At 38.4% G+C, this 24,901-nt stretch overlaps 1 protein-coding gene across 3 annotated transcripts in view; it reads left to right on the top strand.

The window, feature by feature from the left end:
- GPR158 (G protein-coupled receptor 158) overlaps positions 1-24,901 on the top strand; it is a 164,090-nt gene that overhangs the window by 123,478 nt on the left and 15,711 nt on the right. For all 3 annotated transcript variants that reach the window (XR_015746078.1, XM_087947965.1, XM_026672111.2), the window contains 3 exons: positions 10,122-10,231; positions 12,385-12,623; positions 22,255-22,393. Coding sequence is in view for 2 of the 3 variants with exons in the window: in XM_087947965.1 (XP_087804091.1) it covers positions 10,122-10,231; positions 12,385-12,623; positions 22,255-22,393 (488 nt within the window). In the remaining variant the exon portion in view is untranslated. The remainder of the gene's footprint in view (positions 1-10,121; positions 10,232-12,384; positions 12,624-22,254; positions 22,394-24,901) is intronic.

Below are 24,901 nucleotides of genomic sequence, written 5' to 3'. Positions count from 1 at the left end.
TTTCCCATCTTAGAATCTTCCAGATGTGTTGAATAGCAATATCACTTAGACTTATATACTGCTTCACAGTGCTTTACAACTTTATCTAAGTGGTTTACAGACTCAGCATATTGCTCTCAACAATCTGGATCCTCATTAAACACCCATAATAAATAAATAAACAATAAATAAACACCCATAAATAAATAAAAATAACAAACATTTTTAAAAGATAAATAAATAAACACCCATAATCCTTAAACAGCATGACATTCCATGAGTTCAGTTTCAGGCTATTAGTTCAGAATTAATTGCACTTCAAGCTCTTTGGCAATTCTATCAGGAAAACAGGAATTCCGAATGTTCAACTTGGAATCTTCTCTATTGTGACATCACCTGCTGGAATTACCCCCACTGCAAAATCTGGATGGCATTCAGAAAACTATGAAAAAGCTGGTTATTCACCCAAGCTCAAGGGCAGGGTACAAATGATTTTTCTTTGATAATCTGTTGTTTTGGAGACCTTTCATATTTTTTTATATTTTGCAATTTTTAAAAGTTTTTTTTTAATTGTAAGCTACCTAGAGTCATTGGGTAGCCTGTATATTTCATAATAAATAAATATTTTAAAATATTCATATCAGTTTGAATAATCATTCTTATACAAATTTTATCTGGATGCAATGGCAATTAAGTAAGATATGAAAAAACTTCTCATGCTGCTTAGATTATTACTCATGTATTATTACTCATCTGTTGATATATTTATCAATATATTGATATATTGATACTTACCACTAAAAGTTCAAAGTATCTTGTTGTAAAATTGAAAAAAAATAAGCAAAAATGAATTGGTACTATAAACATGAATTGATTGTATGACTATGAAACTATATAAATATATTTATACAAATATACAAATAACAGATAACATACAAATATGAATATGCAAATATCCAAATGAAAAATGAAATAAACAATAAGATAGATAATAAATAGAAAACAATTATTATTAATACATTATTATTTCAAGTAAGGCCAACAGAACACAGAAAAAGTGCTCTCCTTAAAAAAAGAAGAAAATGCAAAATATTGAACAAGATTATACCTAACCCCATCAAATACCCAGCATCAATATGAAAATTCATTGCCACTCATGTAGCAGTTTTCCAAAATGAATAAAATATGGGAAAGAGAATATCCCCATATATATGAATTAATAAAAACCAAAAAAGGGTATGGTTTATTTCAAAATTTGGAATGTGTCGTTTCAAATTCTCTTTGCAAAAATGCTTATTTGAGAGGAGTGACAAACTGGATTGGAAACTGGGTGCATAACTCAGTCAAGCGCTCTCTGTAAAGTATGTACAAATACTGGTGTCCATTATAAAAGAAATGTCAGCATATCTCTTATGTAAGTTATTCAGAGTGTTCAATATGAGCAGTCCCAAGGAGGTTATATAAAAGTCAGTCTTTCAAAAGAATAAGCAAACAGGCGGGGCGGAGCTGGCGTTGCGACGATACGGCATGCGATCTTGGAGGTCTGAGATCGCTGCCGATATCTTTGCTCCTGGACGGTCCTATCAGATCTAAACCATCCCGAAGAGATGGTGAAAGTGAAGAGTGCATCCTGTCTATCCCAGGGATACCGCAAAGTCTCTGGTAGATCCAGGAGAAGCTCTTCTTGCCAGCGGCAAAGAGGCAATCATTAAAGCTGCTGAAGCTGGGACAGCTCTAAAATGGAAGAGAGCAGAAAGAGAGAGTGTGCCGGTTTGGTGAGAACTTTTTTTTAATTTTAAGATCTGAAAGGACACCCTAAGGAAAAGAAAGAATCTGTAAAAGTTTTGACAGAAGTGATTAAGTGGCGATTTTAAACAGGAATGTCAAAGTAATGTTTTGTTTTGTTTTTCTCATTGCTGGATTTTCTATATATGATCTTGTATTTTGAAACTGGACTGGTTTTTTCATTTATATCTATTTTTTTCTTCTCCTTTTTTATTTTGTAATATTTTAGGCTCCCTTTAGTTATTTCATTTTTTAAAAAAAATATCTTCTTTTTTTATTAATTCTTATTATATCCTTCTCGGAAAAGGAGGGGGAAAGTGAGAGCAAAGAAACTTTGTAACACTGCCAACTAGAGGCTTGAAAATATTCTATTTCCCTGTGACCAGACAAAGCTGAGAAAGAAAGAACTGAGACTCTTTTTCAAGGACATTTGATAAGATAGAGGGAAGAACATGGGAGAGTATTATTGCAGGTGCTCTTTTGGGTTTCTATCAACAGCTGGAGTCTGGTGTTGAAACGCAGGGGGGGAAAAGGTGAAGAGAGTTATAATAAGAGCCTTGGATAATCAAACAAAGTGCAGTGTGCCCTTTTTACTTTTCCTAAGTTGTGCTATCCCTTCTCACCAGCTTTATTGCATTTTTTAATCTTTTTTTTTTTTTTTTGTAATAACTATTTGGTTTTTTTGGCTTTGTTGGAGCTTGTCTTTGTTTTTCTTTTTCTTTCTTTTTTTTGGAAGTCCAATCTCTACGTTTGCTTTTTATTTTAAAGGAAAAGCCTTAAAAGCCCCCCCTTTTTTTTCCTTTCCTGGTATTTTTGTTTTTTCATCTACCTTTCTGGTTTATTTTTATGCACTTTTTTCTATTTGAGATATTTCAATTGGATAATATAAAAGGACTGAAAATCAAAAAGGAAGAATTTAAGCTGCAAGCATTTGCGGATGATCTGGTTTTCATCTTAGAAGATCCTTTAGAAACAGCATCAAAATTGATAGAAAAGATAGAGACATATGGAAAGGTGGCTGATTTGAAAATAAATAAAGATAAGACAAAGATTTTGACAAAGAATATGCTATTAAGACAAAAGGAAGAACTGGCAGATCTATTGAAAATTCAGGTCACGAATAAGATCAAGTACTTGGGGATATATTTGACAGCAAGATGTAGTACATTAAAAGAGAATAATTATATTAAACTTAAACAGCAGATAGCACTAGAATTGGCGAAATGGGAAAACTTACAACTGTCACTAATAGGGAGAATTTCAACAATCAAGATGAATATATTACCCAGAATTTTATATTTGTTTCAAACAATTCCAATTAGGCTTGGAAAAGACTACTTTGAAGATTTAAATAATTGTGTTGAAATATATATGGCAAGGTAAGAAAGCGAGAATAAAGTTAAAACTTTTGCAAGATGCTAGAATTAGAGGAGGATTTGGTTTGCCTACCAAGCTACAAATTTGATGTGGGTTAAGGAATGGATAACACTAAGAAATACTAGATTGTTGTCATTAGAAGGATATGGTTTGTTGTTGGGGTGGCAGGCTTTTTTATGGTACAAAGGAACTAAAACACAGGGCTATTTTAGAAGACATTATATACGGGAGTCTCTGTGGTTAAACTGGGAGAAGATTAAAAGACAATGTTATTTGATAATTCCAGTCTGGTTATCGACTATTGAAGCATTTTCGTATCCTATAATATAGAAAAAGGAACAAACAGTTAGATATGGTTAAATATTGAATGAAAAGGGTGAATTTAAATCTATGCAAAAACTAGAGGAACAAGGTATAAAGATGAATTGGTTCTCATATGCGCAAATACATTCAAGGTATGATAAAGATTCTAAAACAGAAGGTTTCTATGATAAACTGACTGACTTAGATAAGATTTTGACAGGTACTACTGAAAAAGTGATTAAAAAATTGTATGGATATTTATTAGAAATTAAACTAGAAGAACACGTTAAAGAAACTATGATTGCTTGGGGGAAGAATTTTGGATATGGGATTGATTTAGAGAAATGGCAAAAATTGTGGTCTCCAAATTATAAAATGACAATGTCAACAGCATATAAAGAAAATTTGTATAAGATGTTTTACAGGTGGCATTTCCCCCCTGTTAGATCTGAGGTGGATCGGGTCGAGTGAGACGCGAGACCATTCTGTGATTTCAGCTCTTTATTTGCAATAAGAACAGTCTGGGGGATACAAGCCACGGCAGCCCTTCATATAGGGCTGGCTCGCGGCTCGACGGCCAATGGCAGCGCTTTGAATCTCCCGCGATTGGCACAGCCAATCGCGGTAGCTTCTTAGCGCTCCAATCACGGCCAGGGTGTCGACCAATCAGGTTGTTGTCCGTCGGGACCAATCGGTTTCGAGGGTTTGGAGTATGCTAATACAGCACACCCCTCCCCTCTTGGTTTCGTCTGTCGGTGCGTCGTGACGTAGTCGCGCAGGTAGAGCGGGTCTCCGTACCTGTCTAGTTGACTTGTGCAGATCAGTTCTTGTTTGGTTGTCGACCGGTTCGGAGGCCTTCTCTGTTGCTCTGGTTCCCAGGGATGGAACCGCCTGGAAGGTCGGGCTGGGCCTTTCTTGGTAGCTCCCTCCCGGTCTACCCGGGCTGGTTGAGCTGCCGTCTTGGCTGTTCCTGCGGGAGCTTTCCGGGCTGGTTGTGCTGGCCCGGCTGCTCCTTCCTGGTGACGTTCCTGGGGTTGCTTGTTCGGTGGGACCCTCGTTTGCTGGTGAGTAGGACTGGTTTATTTGTGGGTCTTTTGTTCCGGGTGGGGTTTGTTCGGCTTGCGCTAGGGGATTCCCTTTTTCTTTAACACTTTCCGTTTCCCCCCCCTTCTAGTTTCTTGGTCAGTTGTATGGTTGTTAGCTATTCTGGACCTTAGCTGGTTAATGTGCCGTTTCCAGTGTTTCCCGTCGGTTGTTTCTAGCCGGTATGATATGGGCCCGGTTATTTGGGTGATCGTTGCTGGTATCCATAGTTGTTCCCCCGACAGGTTTTTGGCGTATACGGCATCCCCTATGTTAAATTGTTTGTGTTTGCTGGAGGAGCCCGGGGGTTTGTCGGGGGTGTATGTGGGGTGCATTCTATCTAGCGTTGATCGTAGTTTCCTGCCCATCATTAGTTCTGCCGGGCTTCTGTTTGTGGTGGCGCTCGGCGTGATGTGTTGGATGAAGAGCAGTTTATTGATTTTGTCCTGTATATTGGTTGTTTCTATTTTCTGAATGGCCTTTTTGTGTATTGTACCATGCATTCCGCTCGTCCATTCGCCGCCCGGGTTTGCCGGGCGCGTTAGTGCATGGCGTATGCCCAGGCCTGCCAGAAATTGTTCAAACGCTAGTGCGGTGAACTGGGGCCCGTTGTCCGACACTATTACGTCCAGCAGGCCATGTGTGGCAAAGAGTTTGCCCAGTTTTCTTATTACTGCCTCTGTCGTGGTTGATTTCATGGTGCTTACTTCCAACCAGTTGGAGTAAGCATCCACTGTGATGAGATACATATGCCCTTTGGTTGGCCCCATGAAGTCTATGTGAATCCGAGACCACGGTCCTCTTGGTGTTTCCCATTCATGTATTGGGGCGGCGGGAGGACTGGGTCTGGACTCTTGGCATTGATTGCATTTGGCTACCCAGGTTTCAATCTGTTTGTCCATGCCTGGCCACCATACATAGCTTCTGGCCAGGCTTTTCATCTTGACCATCCCTGGGTGCCCCTCATGCAGCATTCCCAATACCCTTTCTTGTAATGCCTCTGGGATTACCACTCTGTCCCCCCAAAGTATACAGCCCCTTTCGGTAAAAAGTTCGGTTTGTCTGTTTCTGAAGGGTCTGAATAATTCATCCTTGTCCCCTTCCAGCCACCCTTTTCCAACCCAGCTTAGGACTCGTGCCAGCCGCTTGTCTTTATTTGTTTCTCTGGCAATGTCTGGCGCGGTCACTAGTAGGTTGGGCATTGTCTCTATTTGGAATACCTCCGTCGTGGGAGCCGGGTTGTCTTCGAGGTCGGGCAAGGGTGAACGGCTCAGGGCGTCTGCGTGGGTGATGTCCTTCCCGGGTAGGTGAATCAGCTGGTAGTTGTATGCTGACAGGAACTCAGACCACCTTGTCATTCTTGGTGATAGAATGTTCGGTGTGGCCTTATTTCCTGCCAGGATCCCTAGCAACGGCTTGTGGTCCGTAATGATTGTAAAAGTCCTACCGTAAAGGTATTCGTGGAATTTCTTGACGCCGGCGATGACTGCTAGGGCCTCTTTGTCGAGCTGGCTGTAGTTCCGCTCCGGTTTTGAAAGTGTCCTTGATGAGAAGGCAATGGGTGCTTCCCTCCCGTCTGGTAGCTGGTGGCTGAGGATGGCGCCCGATTCCAAAAGGCGATGCGTCGCACGTTACCGTTAATGGCAGGGTCTCGCTGTACTGGATTAGTACCGCATCAGATGTTAGCAGTTTCTTTGTGTTGTTGAAAGCGCTCTCCTCCCGTGCTCCCCAGGTCCAGGTGGCTGTTTTATCTAACAGCCTATGCAACGGTTCCACCACGGTCGCCTTTTGGGGTAGGAAGACATTGTAAAAGTTTAACAGTCCCAAGAAAGCCTGCAGTTCCGTTTTGCTTTTGGGTCGTGGCGCTTCCCTTATGGCTCTCAGTTTCTTTTCTGTGGGGTGGATGCCATGTTTGTCTAGGAGGTACCCTAGGAACTCGACCCTTTCAGCCCTTAACTGGCCTTCCCTTTTTTTCACTTTGAGTCCCGAGTCTCTGAATTTCTTCAGTACCTCTCTCAACCGGGTTTCTAGTTGCTTTTCGTTTTCCGCGGCCACCAAGACGTCATCAAAGTAGGGCACCACCCCCTCTATGCCCTGAAGGAGTCTTTCCATGAGGCTTTGGAAGACCCCGGGTGCCACGCTGACTCCAAACTGGAGCCGGTTGCAACAAAAAGCCCCCCGGTGCGTTACGATGGTCTGGGCTTCGGCGGTTGCGGCGTCGACCGGCAGTTGCTGATAGGCTTGTGCCAGGTCGAGCTTTGCGAAGACCGGCCTCCCCAGTGAGTGCAGAAGGTGTTGCACAACTGGGACAGGGTATGCGCTTTGTTGGAGCGCGTGGTTGAGGGTGGCCTTATAATCCCCACAAATCCTCACGGACCCATCTGGCTTGATGGGGGTGACTATTGGGGTCTCCCACCTGGCATGGTCGATTGGTTCCAGTACCCCTTGTGCGATGAGCTTATCTAGCTGCTCATTGATTTTGGGCTTGAGGGCAAATGGCACCCGTCTGGGCTTAAGGCGGATCGGTGCGATGGTCGGGTCAATATTGAAAGATATAGGGGACCCCGGTACTTGCCTAAGCTGTCATCGAAAACTTCCCGGAAGTCCTCCACGACGCCGCTTCCCAGTCCGACTCTGCGGTGTGGTGGATTCCGTTACTTCAATGCCTAGCGGCGCGAACCACTGTAGTCCCAATAGGCTCGGCCGATCCCGGTCGATTATGGTCAGGGTAGTACCGGTGTGGTTCTTGAATGTGACTTTAAAATGGCCTCTGCCAACTACAGGGATGCGGTTCCCCTGGTAGTCTTTGAGGGTTAGTGCTTGATCTTCTAATTCCTTTCGGCGGATTGAGGGACCAGGCGCTTGATGGTGTGCCATGAGACCATGGAGAGGAGGACCCGGAGTCCACCTCCATGTCGCATGGCTGGTCTTCTATTCCCACCGTGACGTATACTTTCCTGGCGTCTCTTGTTGAGGAATGGCCGACGATTACGGTCTGGTGCGTTTCCTCCCTTTGCCTTGCTTCGTTGAGCCGCCTGTTCCGACCTTCTTGGCTCCAACACTTTGGCGATGTGTCCTCGTTTATCGCACTGCCGGCAAATGGCGTCTAAGAACCGGCAGTCCGATCGGGGGTGATCGCCTCCGCAGCCGGCACACTGGAACCTCGACTTGCGACCTTGGTTTTCCCGTCGCCCTCGGGCCACTTGCAACCGGTGGATCTCCTCTTCCTCTTCCTCGGTTCCCGAGAAGGAGTCTATGTCACCGTGGTGTGTGGTTGCGTCCCGGGGGTCGCTCTCGGGTCGCTTTTCGGTGTTTGGTGCCATCTCGCTGGTCACTGCTCGGGGCGTGATGCATGATTGTCGCATCCGAGCCGCCGATTTCTTGGCTGCTTCTGCCGCGGATATGTCGGTGAGGGCGTCGGCGAGGGAGATGTCGCCCTTTGCCATGATGCGGCTCTGGAGGATAGGGTCTCGGAGCCCCAGGATGACGCGGTCTCGCAGGGCCTCATCCAGGTCGGCGAACTCGCATAGGCCGCCCAAATCTCGTAGGGCCGCTATGAAGTCGCCAAGCCCTTCGCCATCGCGCTGGTCCCGCCTGTAGAATTCGTGCCGACGGATGAGGATGGGCACGACGGGGGCGTAGTGGTTTCTCAGTAGGGGCTTGAGTTCGCTCCATTCCATGGTTTTAACGTCCTTGGGCTTGGCCAAGGCTTTGGCCATCTTAAATACGGTTGGTCCGCAGTGTGCGAGGAAGACGGCCCGCTTTTTGTGACCGTTGGCATCTTTAAGATTGCTACACTCGAGGAACATCTGGAACCTATCGGTATAGGATTCCCAGTCCTCGGTAGCGGGATTGAAGGGCGCGAGTGGCGAGTTGATGCCGGCCATGCTGCTTGCCGCTGTATGCCGCTCCACCACGTGCTGGGTGGTCTCTTTGTCTCACGATACCATCTTCATCGCCAGTGTTAGATCTGAGGTGGATCGGGTCGAGTGAGACATGAGACCATTCTGTGATTTCAGCTCTTTCTTTGCAATAAGAACAGTCTGGGGGATACAAGCCGCGGCAGCCCTTCATATAGGGCTGGCTCGCGCTCGACGGCCAATGGCAGCGCTTGAATCTCCCGCGATCGGCACAGCCAATCGCGGTAGCTTCTTAGCACTCCAATCACGGCCGGGGTGTCGACCAATCAGGTCGTTGTCCGTCGGGACCAATCGGTTTCGAGGGTTTGGAGTATGCTAATACAGCACACCCCTGACAAGAATAGCAAGAATGTTCAAGAATAAATCCGAAAAATGTTGGAAATGTCATCAGACACCTGGCTCATATTACCATATGTGGTGGACTTGTGCGGATGCTAAAAAATACTGGACTAAAATCCACATGTGGTTGGAAAAAATGACAAAAAAACATATAGACTTGAAGCCAGAGATATTTTTATTGGGAATTTTACCTGAAATATATAGTAAAGACTTGAAATACCTGGTTGTAAATGTATTAACAGCGGCTAGGATTGTATTTGCTAAAAACTGGAAAAATGAGAAAATACCATCACAGGAGGAAATCATTAAGAAAATATTGGAATGTGCTGAAATGAGTAGATTGACATTTGAAATTAGAGAACAAGAGGATAAACAATTTTATAAAATTTGGGATCTTTTCTATCAATGGTTAGACAATAAAGTACAGTAATGAAATATGTAGACTTTTAGAGAATAATAAATATATAAAGATATACTTCTTTCTTATTATATCTACAAAATGATTTTAGGATAGATTTGGGATGATAATATGAACTGTTATAAAATAAACTAAGGAAATTATGGTTATCTTGTAAAACATGAATGAATAAAAGTATAGTCAAATGATTGATTAATAATGATACTAAGGTATTTAATTTTTGATTGACAATATGAGATTATATGTAATGTAATTGTAATTGAAGACTACGAAATGGAAGCACAAAACAATTTGTAAACCAACCAGCACACTGTATGTACACCTATGGAAGATAGCTTGATGTTTTTATGTTTTGTTTGTTTATGTTTGTTTTTAAAAACCAATAAAATTAAAAAAAAAAAGAATAAGCAAACAGAGTCAAATTTGCCCTGAAAATTATAGCTAGATGGAAGGCATCAGGCAAAAGGAAAGTCATAGGAGGCCAAGATTTAATGTAGGTTGAAGAGGATAAATATTTCCAATAGGGAGAGACAAAACTATGTGCTCAACAAAATTTGCCTCAGTACTGGTGATCATCTGGTGATGATCACTTCACAATTGGACCTTATTTCTTCCTTGAAGTCCAGCTTTGCAATCTTGCCCTTGGCGATGCTCAACTTATGAAATCTCTCCCACCCCCAAACTTTCATGGTACATAGTTAAGAAAATATAAGAGGTTCTGAACCACTACTATTGTATACCATACAACAATGATCTGATTCAAACTGGATCATAGTCTGTGTTGGGGTCTGGATTTCTGAAGAATCCACTCTGTTTCTGCTTTCTCAGCTCTACAACTCGTTTAAATTTGGATAATGCGATTGTCAATGGCTTGTATTAAGATGTACTTTTAGTTAATATGTCCTTTTCTTTTATAGGTTGTCATTTTGTATTTTGAGCCAAGTGTTTTTCGGTGTATTCTCCTAAGGTGGGTTCGTCTTCTGGGATTTGCTACAGTTTATGGAACAATCACACTCAAGCTGCACAGGTACAGGATATTTTCTGTTTCTAATTTTGTATAAATTTAGGGTGCATCGACAAATGTTTGTGCAAAAGTATAGAAGTGCATTATGGGCTTTTTCTCAAAATATAATCTCATTTTCAAGCAATGAACTAGTATCTTTTTTGGTAGACTTTTTTTTTTTTTTGCAGTCTGTGATGAAGTAAATGCAGCAAAAAGCTTGGTCTGCTCTTTTTTTTTATGTGTGTGCAAACTTACAAAGTTGCCTTATGCATATCATATTTTTAAAAACACCTCTTACATGTAAAAATAATTCTTGGTAAAAATTGATCTAAAATAATAAGGAGGCAATTATTTTCCCTAATCACAGACTACACTCTCCAAACTAGATCCAGGAGAAAAGAAACAGGACCGAAATAAAACTAAATTTGATTTAATTTTTCTGAAATATAAACACAATTCATTATATTCTATTATTATGATTAATTCTCTTTCTTGATACACAGTTTTTCCTTTGGTAGCTAATATTCCTTAAAGACTATTCCCCTAGTCTCAGACTGTACAGTTCTGCATGATAATAACAAGGTTGTTTAGGAAGCAAGAGACTTGAATATTAGTATTTCTAGAAAAGAAATGCTGTCACTTTGTCACTTTGTTAAATGCAACAAAAAAAGGACAAAGGAACTTGTAGCAGCTTATGAACTAATGAATATTTTGCTAAAATTAATGATGAAGTATTTGAAATCACAAAATATGCTTGAATGAAGGAGGGGTCAACTATAATATATTTTAAGAATTTAGTTGCATCAAGATTATTCTGTACTGCAGTTCTGCAAAATTTCCCCATCAAAGGCAGACTTTGATTCAAAGTTTTCTGGGGTATTGAGTTCCATTGCATTGGTGAGGTTTACTAATGAGCATGACTCAGATCTATTTTCATATGCAAGCACCCTGATAAATATTGACTTTTTGTACTCCTTATGGAAAACTTTGATAAGGGACAAATAAGCAAAGCACTAATAGGGAGATAATAATCTATTGATAGTTTTTAGAAGAAAACAATGAAGTTGCCTAAAACTAATGCACCTCAAAGGAATATGTAATCAACTGAAGAAGTTGTCTCAGCTGTTTTAATAGAGAAGGTTAGAGGGACATTTGAATTGATTTTGCTATGTGAAAACATCCAGATTTCATTGTGGAAAACTGCACAGGATCTTTGAACATCTCACTGTTAAGTTCTGGAACTGGTGCTTCTACAAAGACATGTGGGAAAACAGGTTAGCCAAGAAGAACAGTGGTACTGATATTATAGTTTAGCCTAGAAAAACGGATGCCATACATCTTCTCATCAAGGTAGGGAATCAGTGGCTTGCAGAAAACACGATCCTCTGAACTGCTTTCCTTGTTGCTCTTTAGAGTCCCCAGAAATAACATTCTGGCATGTTAGTGGCAAAGTCAGGAACTGACAGAAAATGAAAAAAGTGTGATGCTTGCTGTATTTATTTACTGATTTCATTTTATTTTTATCAGGCCTTTTTCTCAGTTGGACTGACCTCATCCTCTTCACCACCCATCTACTTTGGATATCAAAGTATGCTGACACTCCCCCCACCCCTTCCCTGGACAATTGCCAATTCCAATTATATATAGAAAAGAAACCAGTAGATTTAGATTGTACCATTGCATTGTGGAAAGAGTTCTAAAATGACCCGGTGGAAGGAAAATAATAAGTATCCAAAGAAACACGTATACTAGATCCAGTCTGCCATCACCAAAGATGGATCTACTTCGTCATTATTGTATCTTCCTTTTCTAGAGTGAAAAATTTCTGTACTCCTCTTTAACCCAACTTGGGCAGTCTTTTCCTTCCAAATAAAAGATAAAAGGTTGAATCAAAATCAAGGTAAACTCTTGATGACTTTCAACCACACAGGTTTCTTGATAATGTTAATAAGAAGGGGTATGCCATTTCCTTCCTCTTGGATTCTTAAAAAAATTGTTTGGTTTCTCAGTCTAGCCAATACTCCCTCATCTAAGTACTAACCAGGTGTGTTTCTGCTTATTTTCCCAGATCAGGCACAATTGGTTATACACTACAATCAAAGTTCTTTGAGCCATGAGGACAAGCAAGAGTGAAGGAGTTAGTAATATTAATAATATTATGTGTCTTTGTTCTGCAGAGCTTTGAAGGTATTCTTTTCTCGAACAGCTCAGCGCATTCCATATATGACAGGTGGGCGAGTGATGAAGATGCTGGCTGTGATGTTTTTAGTTGTGGTATGGTTTCTGACAGGCTGGACTTCAGCAGTCTGTGAAAACTTGCAACGAAATATCTCACTCATTGGCCGAGGACAAACATCTGATCATCTGATCTTCAATATGTGCTTGATAGACCGGTGGGATTACATGATGGCTATTGGTAAGAAAGATGCCATAGTTGATGTTGATAACAATGAGAGTAACCATCTGCTTAGTTGTTTTAAAAACACTCTTTTAAACCAAATGCATATGGAAAAATTTCATAAACTTAATTACAGATTTACTGAGAAGTAACTCTATTTCCTAAAAGCTGTTCCCAAATTATTTGTCATATTTAAAAACTGCCCGTGTCCCTCACAGGTTGTACAGGTTTATTGTCTTAAGTTTGCATAATATTTTGTAATTGAACAAATAATAATTTTTCAGAAATAAGTGATAGAAAAGGACAGCATTTGGATGCTGTGGTAATTGAGTTTAATTCATAGAATCTTGTACGAAAATATTAAGACTGACCACTCTTTGAAAATGTTAAAATAAATGCTTTGGATCTCACACAAACACACTATCTCTGTTATTGATTTAAGCAGTCCAATTTTTTTCAGACTTTGCATCTGATCTCAAAAAAATTATACTTCCACTTTGAAAAGTCCACTCATCAAAGTGGATATAATTTTAAAGCAATTGTATTTTTTTTTCAAATCATGAAAAAATTGACCTTATTTTTTTTAAAGCAGACTCATTGAAATCAGTGGAACAAGTAAGTCAAAATTAGTTTCTGTTTCCTGATTTCAGATGATCTAATCTAAGCATAATTAAGTTTGGGATGCAATTCATTATGGCTACTAATTCAGAATTGGTTCTATGTCTCACTGAAGGTTAGAAGAATTTTATGCCTCACTATAATATATGGACTTCTTTTCTTTCTTTTTCTGAAGCTTCCTATTCAGTATTTTAGAGAAAACTAACTAAAGCATGGATAATTGAAGAGTAGTCTGCATTGAGTGACAGTAGCTAACTAGTTTTTGCTTTCCCAAAATTTCAGCCACCATGTATCTAATAAACAAACTTTCTGTTAGAACACATAGTGCTCCCGCTTGGAAAAGTTAAAAAATTGCAGGAAAATGGGAAATTGCTAGTAAAATCATTTCCTCCTTTCTTCAAGTGTGACATATATGCATTATCTATGTATATTTCAGGCTGGCCTATTAAAAGTAAAAGTAAATGCAATGATTTACAGAAAAATAATATTGTAACACATGGTTTTCCATAAATATGAAATTGAATGCATACAGTACTCATTTTCCAGACCCCTTATTTCAGTTGCACAAGTCAAAGAAAAAATGTAAACAGTATAAAATTCAACAAATTTGATTGCTATTTAGATGTGAAGTTTCCAGTTGGGATACATGCTTGGCTTAATTAGTGCTGCTAATTAAGGTTGAGGGAAAAAAAGAAACAAGTCTTTCTGTTCAATAGTAGCTGCCCTCCAGTATATTTTGCAAATATTACATATGTTGTCTAATTACTGACTATATTTTTGATATTTTCAAGAAATTTAGTAGAAGAACTGAATGTATTAATCAATTAGTATGTGCACTCACCTAATTACTGACTTGAGAGTCAACCGATAATGTATTCTGTAGTTCAACATCCAACTGATTTCTGGGAACATCACAAAAATGTCTGGGTCTTGTTGGTGTTTGGCTTATCTTTTCCACCTCTAGATAATTCCACTGGCAAATGGGCAAAGGCAGGATCAATTTAAGGCAATTGGGAGTCCAGTGTAGCCCCAGGTTTATACCTCTCAGGAGTACATACATACCTAGATTGCTGATGGGTGTCCTATAAAATGAAATACTATATACAATGGTAAAAATGATGCATTCAATATAAAATACCTGTAATACTTGTATTAAAAATTAATTGTGTATGCAGGAGCAACAGTTTGGATACAAAATTTAAATTCTTTTTTTAATGTCAAAATTAGATTTATAGCCCATCTTTTTGTTTAGAAGCTCTGGAGGACACACATAGCACTTCTCCCTCTCATTTTCACCCACAACAAACTCTATGAAGTCAGACACTTCTTTAGAGAGAAACACACACTCTCATTGGCAGAGAAAACAGAATTCCTTTCATTTCGAAAGGCTCTTTTCAAGAGGAGGGAAACCCTACTTATATGGCTTCTGCTACAGTTTCCTGGAAACAGGGAATATTGAGAATAGCCCTAATCCTAGTAGAACCTAAAGTAAATCAGTGGTTCAAAAACAGGTTTGCTAAGGGTAAGAAACATACCTGGAAGACAATTTAAGACAGATTTAATATGGTTGGAGAATAATTGTGTAGGACAAATAGTGACAGTCTTGCCTTGTTACATTCCAGTATATTTTAACAGTCTGGGTCTACTATCCCGGAAATAAACAAAGTTCTATTTCTCCAGAAATAAAGCAGGAACAAGAGGGTTTGAAACTATAAAATGCAGTGGTGTAAGGTCAAAATTTTATCTCATACAGTGATTATTTTCCTTTTTTTTAAAAAAAAAAAAATCAAGCTGACTTCACATTTTTCACTTTTAAAAGTCTATGAATTGTTCTACACATTTTAATTGGCCCGAAGTGTTTGAGAAATGTATCTTGTAAATGGAAGAAAAGAAGAAAAGAGAAATTTAGTCCAAATATTTAGAAAGAGCAAGCTTACTTGCTGTTGATTGATTCAGTGGACAAACTTTTCTTCTCTTTTGTGGCTTGCATTTTATAGAACATTATCCCTTGGGAATTGCATAGACAGTTGAGGCAAAGCATGAGTAGGTGTGATTGGGCAAGATGTTTATGGAAACCTGCATTTTCTATCTGAAATACCCTTACCTCTTTCTGAAACCCTCTTCTTCTTGATTAAGCAGTTATAATGCAGTATGCTATCTTTTTTTAATCAGAGAACTAAATTGACAGGATTTGTAGAGGGCTAACATAAGCCCAAAGCCCAAACTCATCTATAAATTAAGCCAAGTCATTTGGATATAAGTTGCTCGTTTTTGGTTGATTGAGTTTATTGCCATGTGGAGATGCAAATGATGCAAATTACATCACACTTATGTTTATATCATGCAGTACACTCGTGGGGTTTTCAATTTAATGTATTTTTATTTCATCTTTTTAGGATTATAATAGACATACAAACAAGGCAATTTTAAATAATCTAAATATACCACATTTTCCTAATCCATAAAACAAATCTTTGAACACTCTTTTCATCTCTATGTTAATATAGTATATCTTCAGCATAGGTACTCCAACTAAGTTATTGAGTTCTTTTATTATGTTTCTCAAATTATATTGGAGTGCCCAGTTACAAATTCTAAACTGATAGGGTAATATTGCTTTCATTATGTATATGTGCACTGTTGTATGTCTATGTATCAGAAACAGCTGTAATTAACCTTTCTGCCATATAGCAAAGCAGAGTGGAGCCAAAACAGTAGGAGCAAAGAAAAATCTTAAAAAGACCTATTAATGTTAATGTTACTACAGAATCTTGTTTACTGTTATCTAGGAAGCCAAAATTCTTCTGGTACAAATTTAATGTTACTTTAACCTAATGTATGTGGGCACTAAAATTCCTAGCCAGAATTATACCATTACAGATAACAAACTGATTCCAAACTATTCTTAGGCAAGTGCAGACCGAATCTTCAAATCTTTAACTTCCAATCACTTAGAATGGTTAATTTTGACCTCTATAGAAAATATATTTTCAACATTAATTCCTGCAGTTGTTGAGATTCAGGAATCAATGAGTATCCTATACTCACATGTCATATCACAATAATTTTATTATGCAACATATTGCAGTTTAAAAAGTTGATTTTTAAATCAGTACCTATGATGCAATTTTTGTGGTTTGCAATGTGCTTTTATGACTGAGTTTAATTCATGTTGCTTCTATGTCTGTGGCCTCTTAACTTCACCTTCATTTAATTTTTCAGACTTTGATAAACATTTGTTCATGCTTGAAAATTTTGCATCTAACTGTTTCTTAGAATATCTAGACTGCAGGAAATTATGAAGCCTAGATATCCCCCTTATTTTTGAGGCAATGCTGGGTTGGTCTTTTCCCACTGAAGAGGCAGAAGAATACATTCTATCTATTCAAATTTAGGAAAAAAATTAAATGACTAAAGGAGGCCTCACTCCTGCCTATACTCCTGCATATAGTCAATTCAATCCTCACTTCTGCCTCATTCCTTCATATAGTCAATTCCGTTCATTTCTTCAAGTATTGGTGGAGAACGTTGTATGTTGCAGATCAGTATGTTGTTCATTTATGTCTTATTATGGTTTATTCCAGGCAGTTCAGTGGTGGACTTATGATGGGGAAATCACTGGTTTAAATAAACTCAAAACCAAGTTAAAGCAATAGTCTAGACAAACTGAACATTTTGGACACATATCCAAGATCTGAGGAACTATGAAACTTTTCCCAAGAATTCCATCTACTTTTCTTGAATAATACTATTTGATTTTCAAGCTCCTTTAAAAATGTACTCATATTGACTGCAGTTTCAAAGCAGATGTAATTTACACGAGGTCAGTGATGCATTCTCTGCTGAATGAAACTCATGACAGTTATGCTGGCTTTGACAAAAGTTATCTAAGAGACATTATAATCAAAATACCCACCCATCCTAATTAACTTCAGAGTTTCTTATTGTACTGGACTAGCTGCTCAGACAGTCCTATAATTCTCAGCTTTGGGGTTTCAGCCACATTATTTTTTAGAAAATTGCTAAATAAGTGGTTGTATTAGAAAGATTGTAGCATTAGCAGTTCTCTGTACTGATCTTAGAACATACCGTACTGCCTTTATAATTGGATCAGAATAACAAGTCATATTAAAGTACCTCCTTGCTCTTATTATGTAATCAGAATTATGGTTCATGGTCCAATTGTAACATAAAAAATGCTTAAATTTTGTTAACATCTGCAGACTTTTCTATGCAACTTGTGATGTTAGCTTGGAATTAATTATATGAAGCTAATTCCTTACCCTACAATATAATTTCACAGGATACATCTAAGTTGTGTAATTGTTGCTTTGGGTAATAAATTTTTTTTCCAAGTACAATGATATGTTCATTACTGCTAATTATACTAGTGTAATTTTAGGCTTAGTGCAAAGATATACACATTTAAACTAGCTTGTGCTGGAAATGAGTTTTGATTTTTGTAGGATCCAGATAAATCTAATTATTTTTCAGCCACCCAAGCATCTCCATTTCCTAGGCATATATTTAATAGATTCCTGTTTGATCTGAATACTAGCCTAAAGTTCAAGGGTTCTCAACAGTTTTTGGACTGGTAAAAGCATGTTATCATCACTTAAACAAAATTTGTGCCATGGTGGTGCTAACAGCCAACTGCTAAACTTAACAACTATTATCATTATTATTTTGTACAAGTCAAAGACTGTACATAATGTTCCCTCTACCTATATTTTTCCCACTAGCTCAAAGTAACTCATCTGAGTGCCTAAGGAGATCTAGAACTCACAGTCTACTGGTTTCTAGTTCAGTACCTTACTCCTACACCAAACTTTTTAATCATCTTTTCCACACACCCACCCATCCTGGCCCAGCCCAGCCACTTTTTCCAATGCAGTAACCCAGCCTTTTATTTTTTAAGAATGTTTACAGGGCTTATGTGGGGCTCAATAGTATTGTTTAAAATAAGTCCTTTTGTTGACCTTGGTGAACAGCGGGGAATTTTCAGCTTTTAAAAATAGGATAGGTAGTGCCCTGCTGGATTGGATCTCTGGTTTATCTAGTTCAGTAACCTGTTCTCACATGGCCAACCAACTACTCAAGAAAGCCCATTAGTATCCCAACAGATGGCCTTCAGAGGCAGATACATTGCCAGCAGCGCTAATAGCCTCTAATCATCAAACCTTGGGAGCAAGCCTCTGGGAATAGTATCCTCCCAGAGATCAGATGCCCCCAACATTTTGGGTTTCCACCAAATCAATCATACTTGGTCGTTTCAATAAGATGTTTGGATCTAACAGTGGGATGGATCCGTGCTGCTAGGGAATTTCTCCTTTGTTAAGTGATTTTTTCCAGGGCTATGGTTTCTTTTCTTTCTTTTATCCATTCATTTTAGTACATCTTATTTTTTCTTTATTCTTATTCAATATGGTTATTGTTTTATTTTTTATTTTATTGTTCTATGCATTTTAAGCCACTCAGAGACAGTGGTTGATTGGCATCATACAAACCCAGTAAATAAACAAATAAGATGAATACAGCTTTTGCTAGTACAGTATTGATTCCTTGGCATAATTACTACACAGATTAAACTATCTTTTCTTCAGTAATGCAACACAGTTGCACTAATGATCAAGGAGGCTAACACAGGAGGCTACAGAATACAAAAGTATTATACAGAAAACTAGGAGTATGCAAATATTTCAGGTCTGAACACTTAGAACTGGAAGCATCCCATCAACACCTCTCTTGTGTGTGAAATACATGATGTTCAGCCTCAAAATAAGTTTATTTCAAGTTTAAAACACTCTGCTTTGAGTTCCAAAGCATTAGAACATCTGTTTTTGCACTTAAGATAGGAAGTCCATAGGCTTCAGTATAGTCTAGTTACTTGGCATGACATGCTTCTCTACCTCCCATGTCATATGCCTTGCTGATTTCATGTGTAGGATTGGCACACTCCAAGTTCCTTCAGTTAAACAATGCCATCTGTTGACTGGGCTTTTTCTGTAGCAGAGGTAATCATGGTGGAGATGAACGTAGCTGAGCTTTGCTACTCTTCTTAAGTTCCAGACTGATTTCTTGCCTCTTCTCCTGTTTTGGCCTTGAGGTGTTGAGAAGAAATAATTTAGAAAAGGATGTTTCATAAAACCAAGAGCATGAACCTAGCCCCATACTCAGTTTTTTAAAGCAGCCACCTCATTTTCTTGAATTGCACAGATCTCTTCTGCCATGTAATTCTGGGAAAAATTGAAACCACTTTAAAGAGTGGCATAGAGGTGGTATGTTCACACATCTGTTTATTCTGAAGAGGACTTTTGGAATCAAATACAAATATTTCTACAGCCATAATTTCAAATATTGAATAATATTTTCTGCACGGTCCCCCCATGTGGGGTGATTGAGACTGCTCCTTGATAGTCCACTTCTTAAAATGTCCTATTTGATATCTTGATTCTGCAAATGCCAATTTGAATCTGGCCTAAAGACAGGATTGAGAAGAACTAAATGGATTAATATGAAAATAATTTTCTTTAACCTAAGTTAGCTTCAATGTTAAACACACAGACACATAGACAGACAGACAGACAGACAGACAGACAGACAGACAGACAGACAGACAGACAGACAGACAGAAAGACAATTATTGACAAGAAGCGAAGTAATAGAAGCTTCAGTAGGGAAGAAAACATTGCATATTTTCCCTCACAAGCATGTTTGCCGTAAGTTGCATGCATCACTGATCTCAAAAGGTGGTGTTGGCATAAGGAGGCTTAGTCATCTTCCACTGGATATGTGAGCAAAGATAGGGAAAAAAGGAGACACAGAGAGGAAGTAAATTTTTTAGCATTATAATCATTGTCATCCAAATTGTTTTGGGGAATTTTCTCTTTTAACGCACCACAAAATTCCCGTGTTTTGGAAATCTGATTTTTGTTCTGCATATCGGCAAAACTGAATTGCTTTAAATTTTAGTTGCATTTTTAAAAAATATTCTAAGATTGTATTATTGACAAGAAATAATGACAAATTATTATATTTTTCTTGGTAGCACAGTTGTGCAGGAATTTAGGCAGTTGCACTTTTGCCACAAAGGATCTTCAGGGTGGGTTAAATCTCTAAATCATGTTGTATTTCTTCACTTTCTTTACCATCTAAAAATTGTGTGTACCTTCATGTCAAGCAACATGGATAATTCTGCTGCTGGATCAATTTCCTAGCTAGTTAAACTAGTTCCAACATCATTTGTAATAGTAATCTTTTAGCATACATCTCATTGCTACTAGATGACTTATCCTGGACATCTGTGTATGACTTTTGCCTAAAGAAACCAGAACTCCTCTGTTTTGTATCATCTATGAAAATGCATACCCTTAATTATTGCTACCATGGCAATATATACCTTGTTTTATCCTTCATTTACAAATGCTGACTTACTTTTAAAAAGTCTACTTAATTGTTTATAGGAGGAAAAGCCTCTTCTGATGTGTTGATCTAATACCATATAGAGTTCCGCCATTTTTTTCAAACAAGGGCTTGGCTTTTGAATAGTGGGATTTCAAAATTCATCAGAAAGCTAATAGAGGAAGTGAAGTGGATGGAGGGCTGTTGGCAGTGGTGGGATTCAATTTTTTTTTTTACTGCCAGTTCTGTGGTGTGGCTTGGTGAGTATGCTATGGCTTGGTGGGCATGACAGGGAAAGGATACTGTAAAATCTCCATTCCCTCCCCACTCCTGAGGGAAGGTTACTCCAAAATCCCATTCCATCCCTACCCCACTAACCTGATTTCCAGCTCCGTTCTCCTGTGCAGGAAACCAAAAGAAGACCTGACCGATCAGATGGAACCCAGGAGACAGAGAATAGATGGGAGTGGGGCCAGTCAGAGGTGGTATTTGCCAATTCTCTGAACTACTCAAAATTTCTGCTACCGGTTCTCCAGAACTAGTCAGAACTTGCTGAATACCACCTCTGGCTATGGCTTGTTGTTGTTGTTTTTAGTTTTTTTAAAAAGCTTTTTCTCCTGTGGCACCCAGTTTAATTTGGTTTTGCTTTTAATAATTTTACCCCTCTTTATAGGACATTAAAAAAGGTCATAATCTAAGTCTCTATGGAGCTGCCTTTCTTGCATATGGCTTCCTCCCTCCTGGGTGGTTATTGAAATATAATAATGTTTTCTGTTACTGAAGACTCTTAGAAAGAAGGATTAGTTTTATTTTAATATGTTCTTCCTTTGACTAGGTTTTGGCTGTAACTTTTATTTGCCTTATCAGACTAATTGGTTTTCTGATGCTTTATTTTTTGGAAGCTACTTTGGGTGCTTTTAAAGCAAAGAAATTAAATCTTTCCTCTTTAAAATAAAGCAAAAATAAATAGAGCTGAGCAGTGCTTCAGTTTCAGTCTTCAAAATATGCTTTTGGAGCATATGGGAACAGAAGTGTACCACCTATCTGCAATATCTTAAAGCAATTCTTCTTTCTCTCCTGCATGCTTTGAAACACTTTTTGAAATTAAGATCCAATGCATCACAATGCTTAATAAACAAACCACTCTTGTATTTAGATACTTATTCATGTGCAATGCTATATACATAGATATTATAAACTGTTGGCATTAATAAGACAAACCCCTTCTGGTTATGATGGAAATGAATTGCTTATCTTATTGTTCCATCAATTTTTTTTTGGTGTTAAACAGAATTTTAGAATCGTACAAATGTTTCTGTAGGCTACGAAACCCAATATATCCCTGTTAAATTTCTTTATTACTCAGAGAAAAAAGTATATCTTATCTTCTTTTGTGGAACCAACATGTTTCTATTGAAATAAATATTGTGGTTGTGTTTAATAAGTAAAACTACATTTATCAGATGGTTGAAGATTAAATAAGAAGCAAAGCAGCATTATATGGACATAACCTTCTGATGCCAGAAAGTGTATTCATATGTGCATGTTTCCAAACAGAGAAAGAGGATGGGATCATCATTTTAAATTGCCCTTCCACAAATACTAATGGAAACATTCATTTCTTTTTCAGCTGAATTGTTATTTCTCTTATGGAGCGTTTATCTCTGCTATGCAGTGCGGACAGTACCCTCGGCGTTTCACGAGCCACGTTATATGGCTGTTGCAGTTCACATTGAGCTCATTATCTCTGCTATATTCCATATAATTAGGCAAGTGACCCACACTGTTTATTTTGAAGTTCTTAGCATGCAATCTAAAACAATTAACTGGGTTGAGATGCATGTCAGAAGGGTACAACAAAAGCCCTTCTCTCCAGACAAATTAAGAAAAGCTTTACAAATAGTCTCAAATGGATGCAAATTGAACAATGCCTGCCTATTACTTCTGCAAACAGCTTTTTTCATTTCTTCTCTTTTTACCAGCACACATCTTTAGATGGCAGGATTTGAAAATAATGTCACTTGATGTATACGTTCATGTGAGATAGATCATCCATGCAATTTATTTATTTATTTATTTATTTATTTATTTATTTATTTGATTTGCCAATTGTTTACAAGATAATAAGTATAAGTGTATACATACATAGTTGTGAATACATGAAATGGGTACATATAAGAAAAATAAAAGAAGAATAAGAGAAACAATAGGACAGGGACGGTAGGCATGTTGGTGCGCTTATGCACGCCCCTACAGACCTCTTAGGAAAGGGGTGAGGTCAATAGTAGACAGTCTAAGGTTAAAGTTTTTGGGGTTTGGGGAAGAAACTACAGAGTCGGGTAGAGTATTCCAGACATTGACCACTCTATTGCTGAAGTCGTATTTCCTGCAATCAAGTTTGGTGCGGTTTACTTTGAGTTTGTATCTATTGTGTGCTCTTGTGTTGTTATGGTTGAAGCTGAAGTATTCACTGACAGGTAGGACATTGCAATGTATGATTTTATATACCATGCTTAAGTCAGACCGAAGACGGCGTAATTCAAGGTTTTCTAGTTCTAGAATTTCAAGTCTGGTGGCATAAGGTATTCTACAACGAGTAGAGGAGTGGAGAACTCTTCTTGTGAAATATTTCTGGAATTTCTCAATTGTGCTAATATCAGATACGTAATGTGGGTTCCAGACTGATGAACTGTATTCGAGTATTGGTCTAGCAAATGTTTTGTATGCTCTGGTTAGTAGTGTGATATTACCAGAGAAAAAGCTACGTAGGATTAGGTTAACAACTCTTAATGCCTTTTGGCTATGTAGTTGCAGTGGGCTCTAGCACTTAGATCATTAGAGGTGAGTATTCCAAGGTCCTTTACAGAGCTTGGGTCATCAACAAGCTCTTGACTATTTAGCTTGTATTTTATTTTCTGATTTTTTTTTGCCAATATGTAAGACAGAGCATTTATTTGTTGAGATTTGAAGTTGCCATTTGTTTGACCATTCTGATACATAGTCAAGATCTTTTTGTAGGGTAGCAGTATTGTCTGTGGTATTGAACAGCTTTACATCATCAGCGAAGAGAACGCAATTGCTCTTAATATGATCACAGAGGTCGTTTATGTAGAGTATGAAGAGAGTTGGTCCTAGAACACTGCCTTGGGGGACACCACTATTGACAGGTACTGGATTTGATAGGACGCTTCCGATTTTGACCATTTGTTGTCTGTTTGACAGGAATGCTTCTATCCAGTTATTCAGTTGTCCAGAGATACCATAGGATTTTATTTTTAGGAGTAGTTTGTCGTGTACCACTGAATCAAAGGCTTTACAGAAGTCTATGTAGATTATGCGTCTATTGCTTTGCCCTGGTCGAGTTGTGTCGTCCATATATTTTTGCAGTGTAAGAGTTGTAGATTACAGGATAGTTTTTTTCTGAAACCAAATTGTTTATTGGAGAGTAGGTTGTTTGTCTCTAAGTGGAGGATGATGGATTGGTTAATAATTGATTCCATGACTTTACAGGTGACGCAGCATAAGGAGATTGGCCTGTAATTTTCAACTAGGCTTGGGTCTCCCTTTTTGAAGATGGGGATGACTGTGGCTTGTGACCATAGGTTAGGCAAGGAGCTGGTCCTGAAAGATTTTTCAAAGATTATGCTTAGAGGTTTGGCTATGGCAGTGGATAGCTTTCTTAAGAAGTAGGCACATATTCCATCCGGTCCAATAGATAGAGATGGTTTTAGATTGCGTAGTGATTTTTCAACATTGTCTTCTGTGAAATCGATATGTATTAGATCATTATTGTTATCTGTGGTACGGCTAGGAAATACTGGGCATGATCCATTGCTGTTTACAAATACTGAGCCGAAGAATGTGTTAAAGATGTTGGCTTTAATGGTGTCGTCATTGCAGTCTTTACCATCAGGTCCTATCAAGGGAGGGATGGACCTTGAGTCTTTTAGTTTGTTGTTTACAAAATTGTAAAAAGCACGGGTGGAATTGGTGCTTAGAAGGTTTTCCTCTTGTTTAATGTGATAATTGGTGCATTCGGTCTTTATCTGGTGGCATAAATTTTTGTATCGGTTTTGAAATTGGCAACGTGACCAGATTTGTTTTTCCTCCAGAGTGATCTCTTTTGGATTGAAGTTTCCTTATTGATATGGGTAATCTGCTTTTTGTTTTGTTTTGGGAGTTGTTGTTGGTACATATAGTTTGATGACTCTTTTGACTTCAAGTAAAAATATGTTGTAATGGTCTTCAACAGTATTGCATCCAGTGAATAGTTATTG

This window comes from Notechis scutatus, chromosome Z (genome assembly GCF_049901735.1).
Source record: "Notechis scutatus isolate UNSWTSFEM ecotype Mainland chromosome Z, rNotScu1.2, whole genome shotgun sequence".
Lineage (NCBI taxonomy): Eukaryota > Metazoa > Chordata > Lepidosauria > Squamata > Elapidae > Notechis > Notechis scutatus.
Note: the sequence above shows the minus strand (reverse complement) of the source record. Positions and strands in the feature narration are given on the sequence as shown.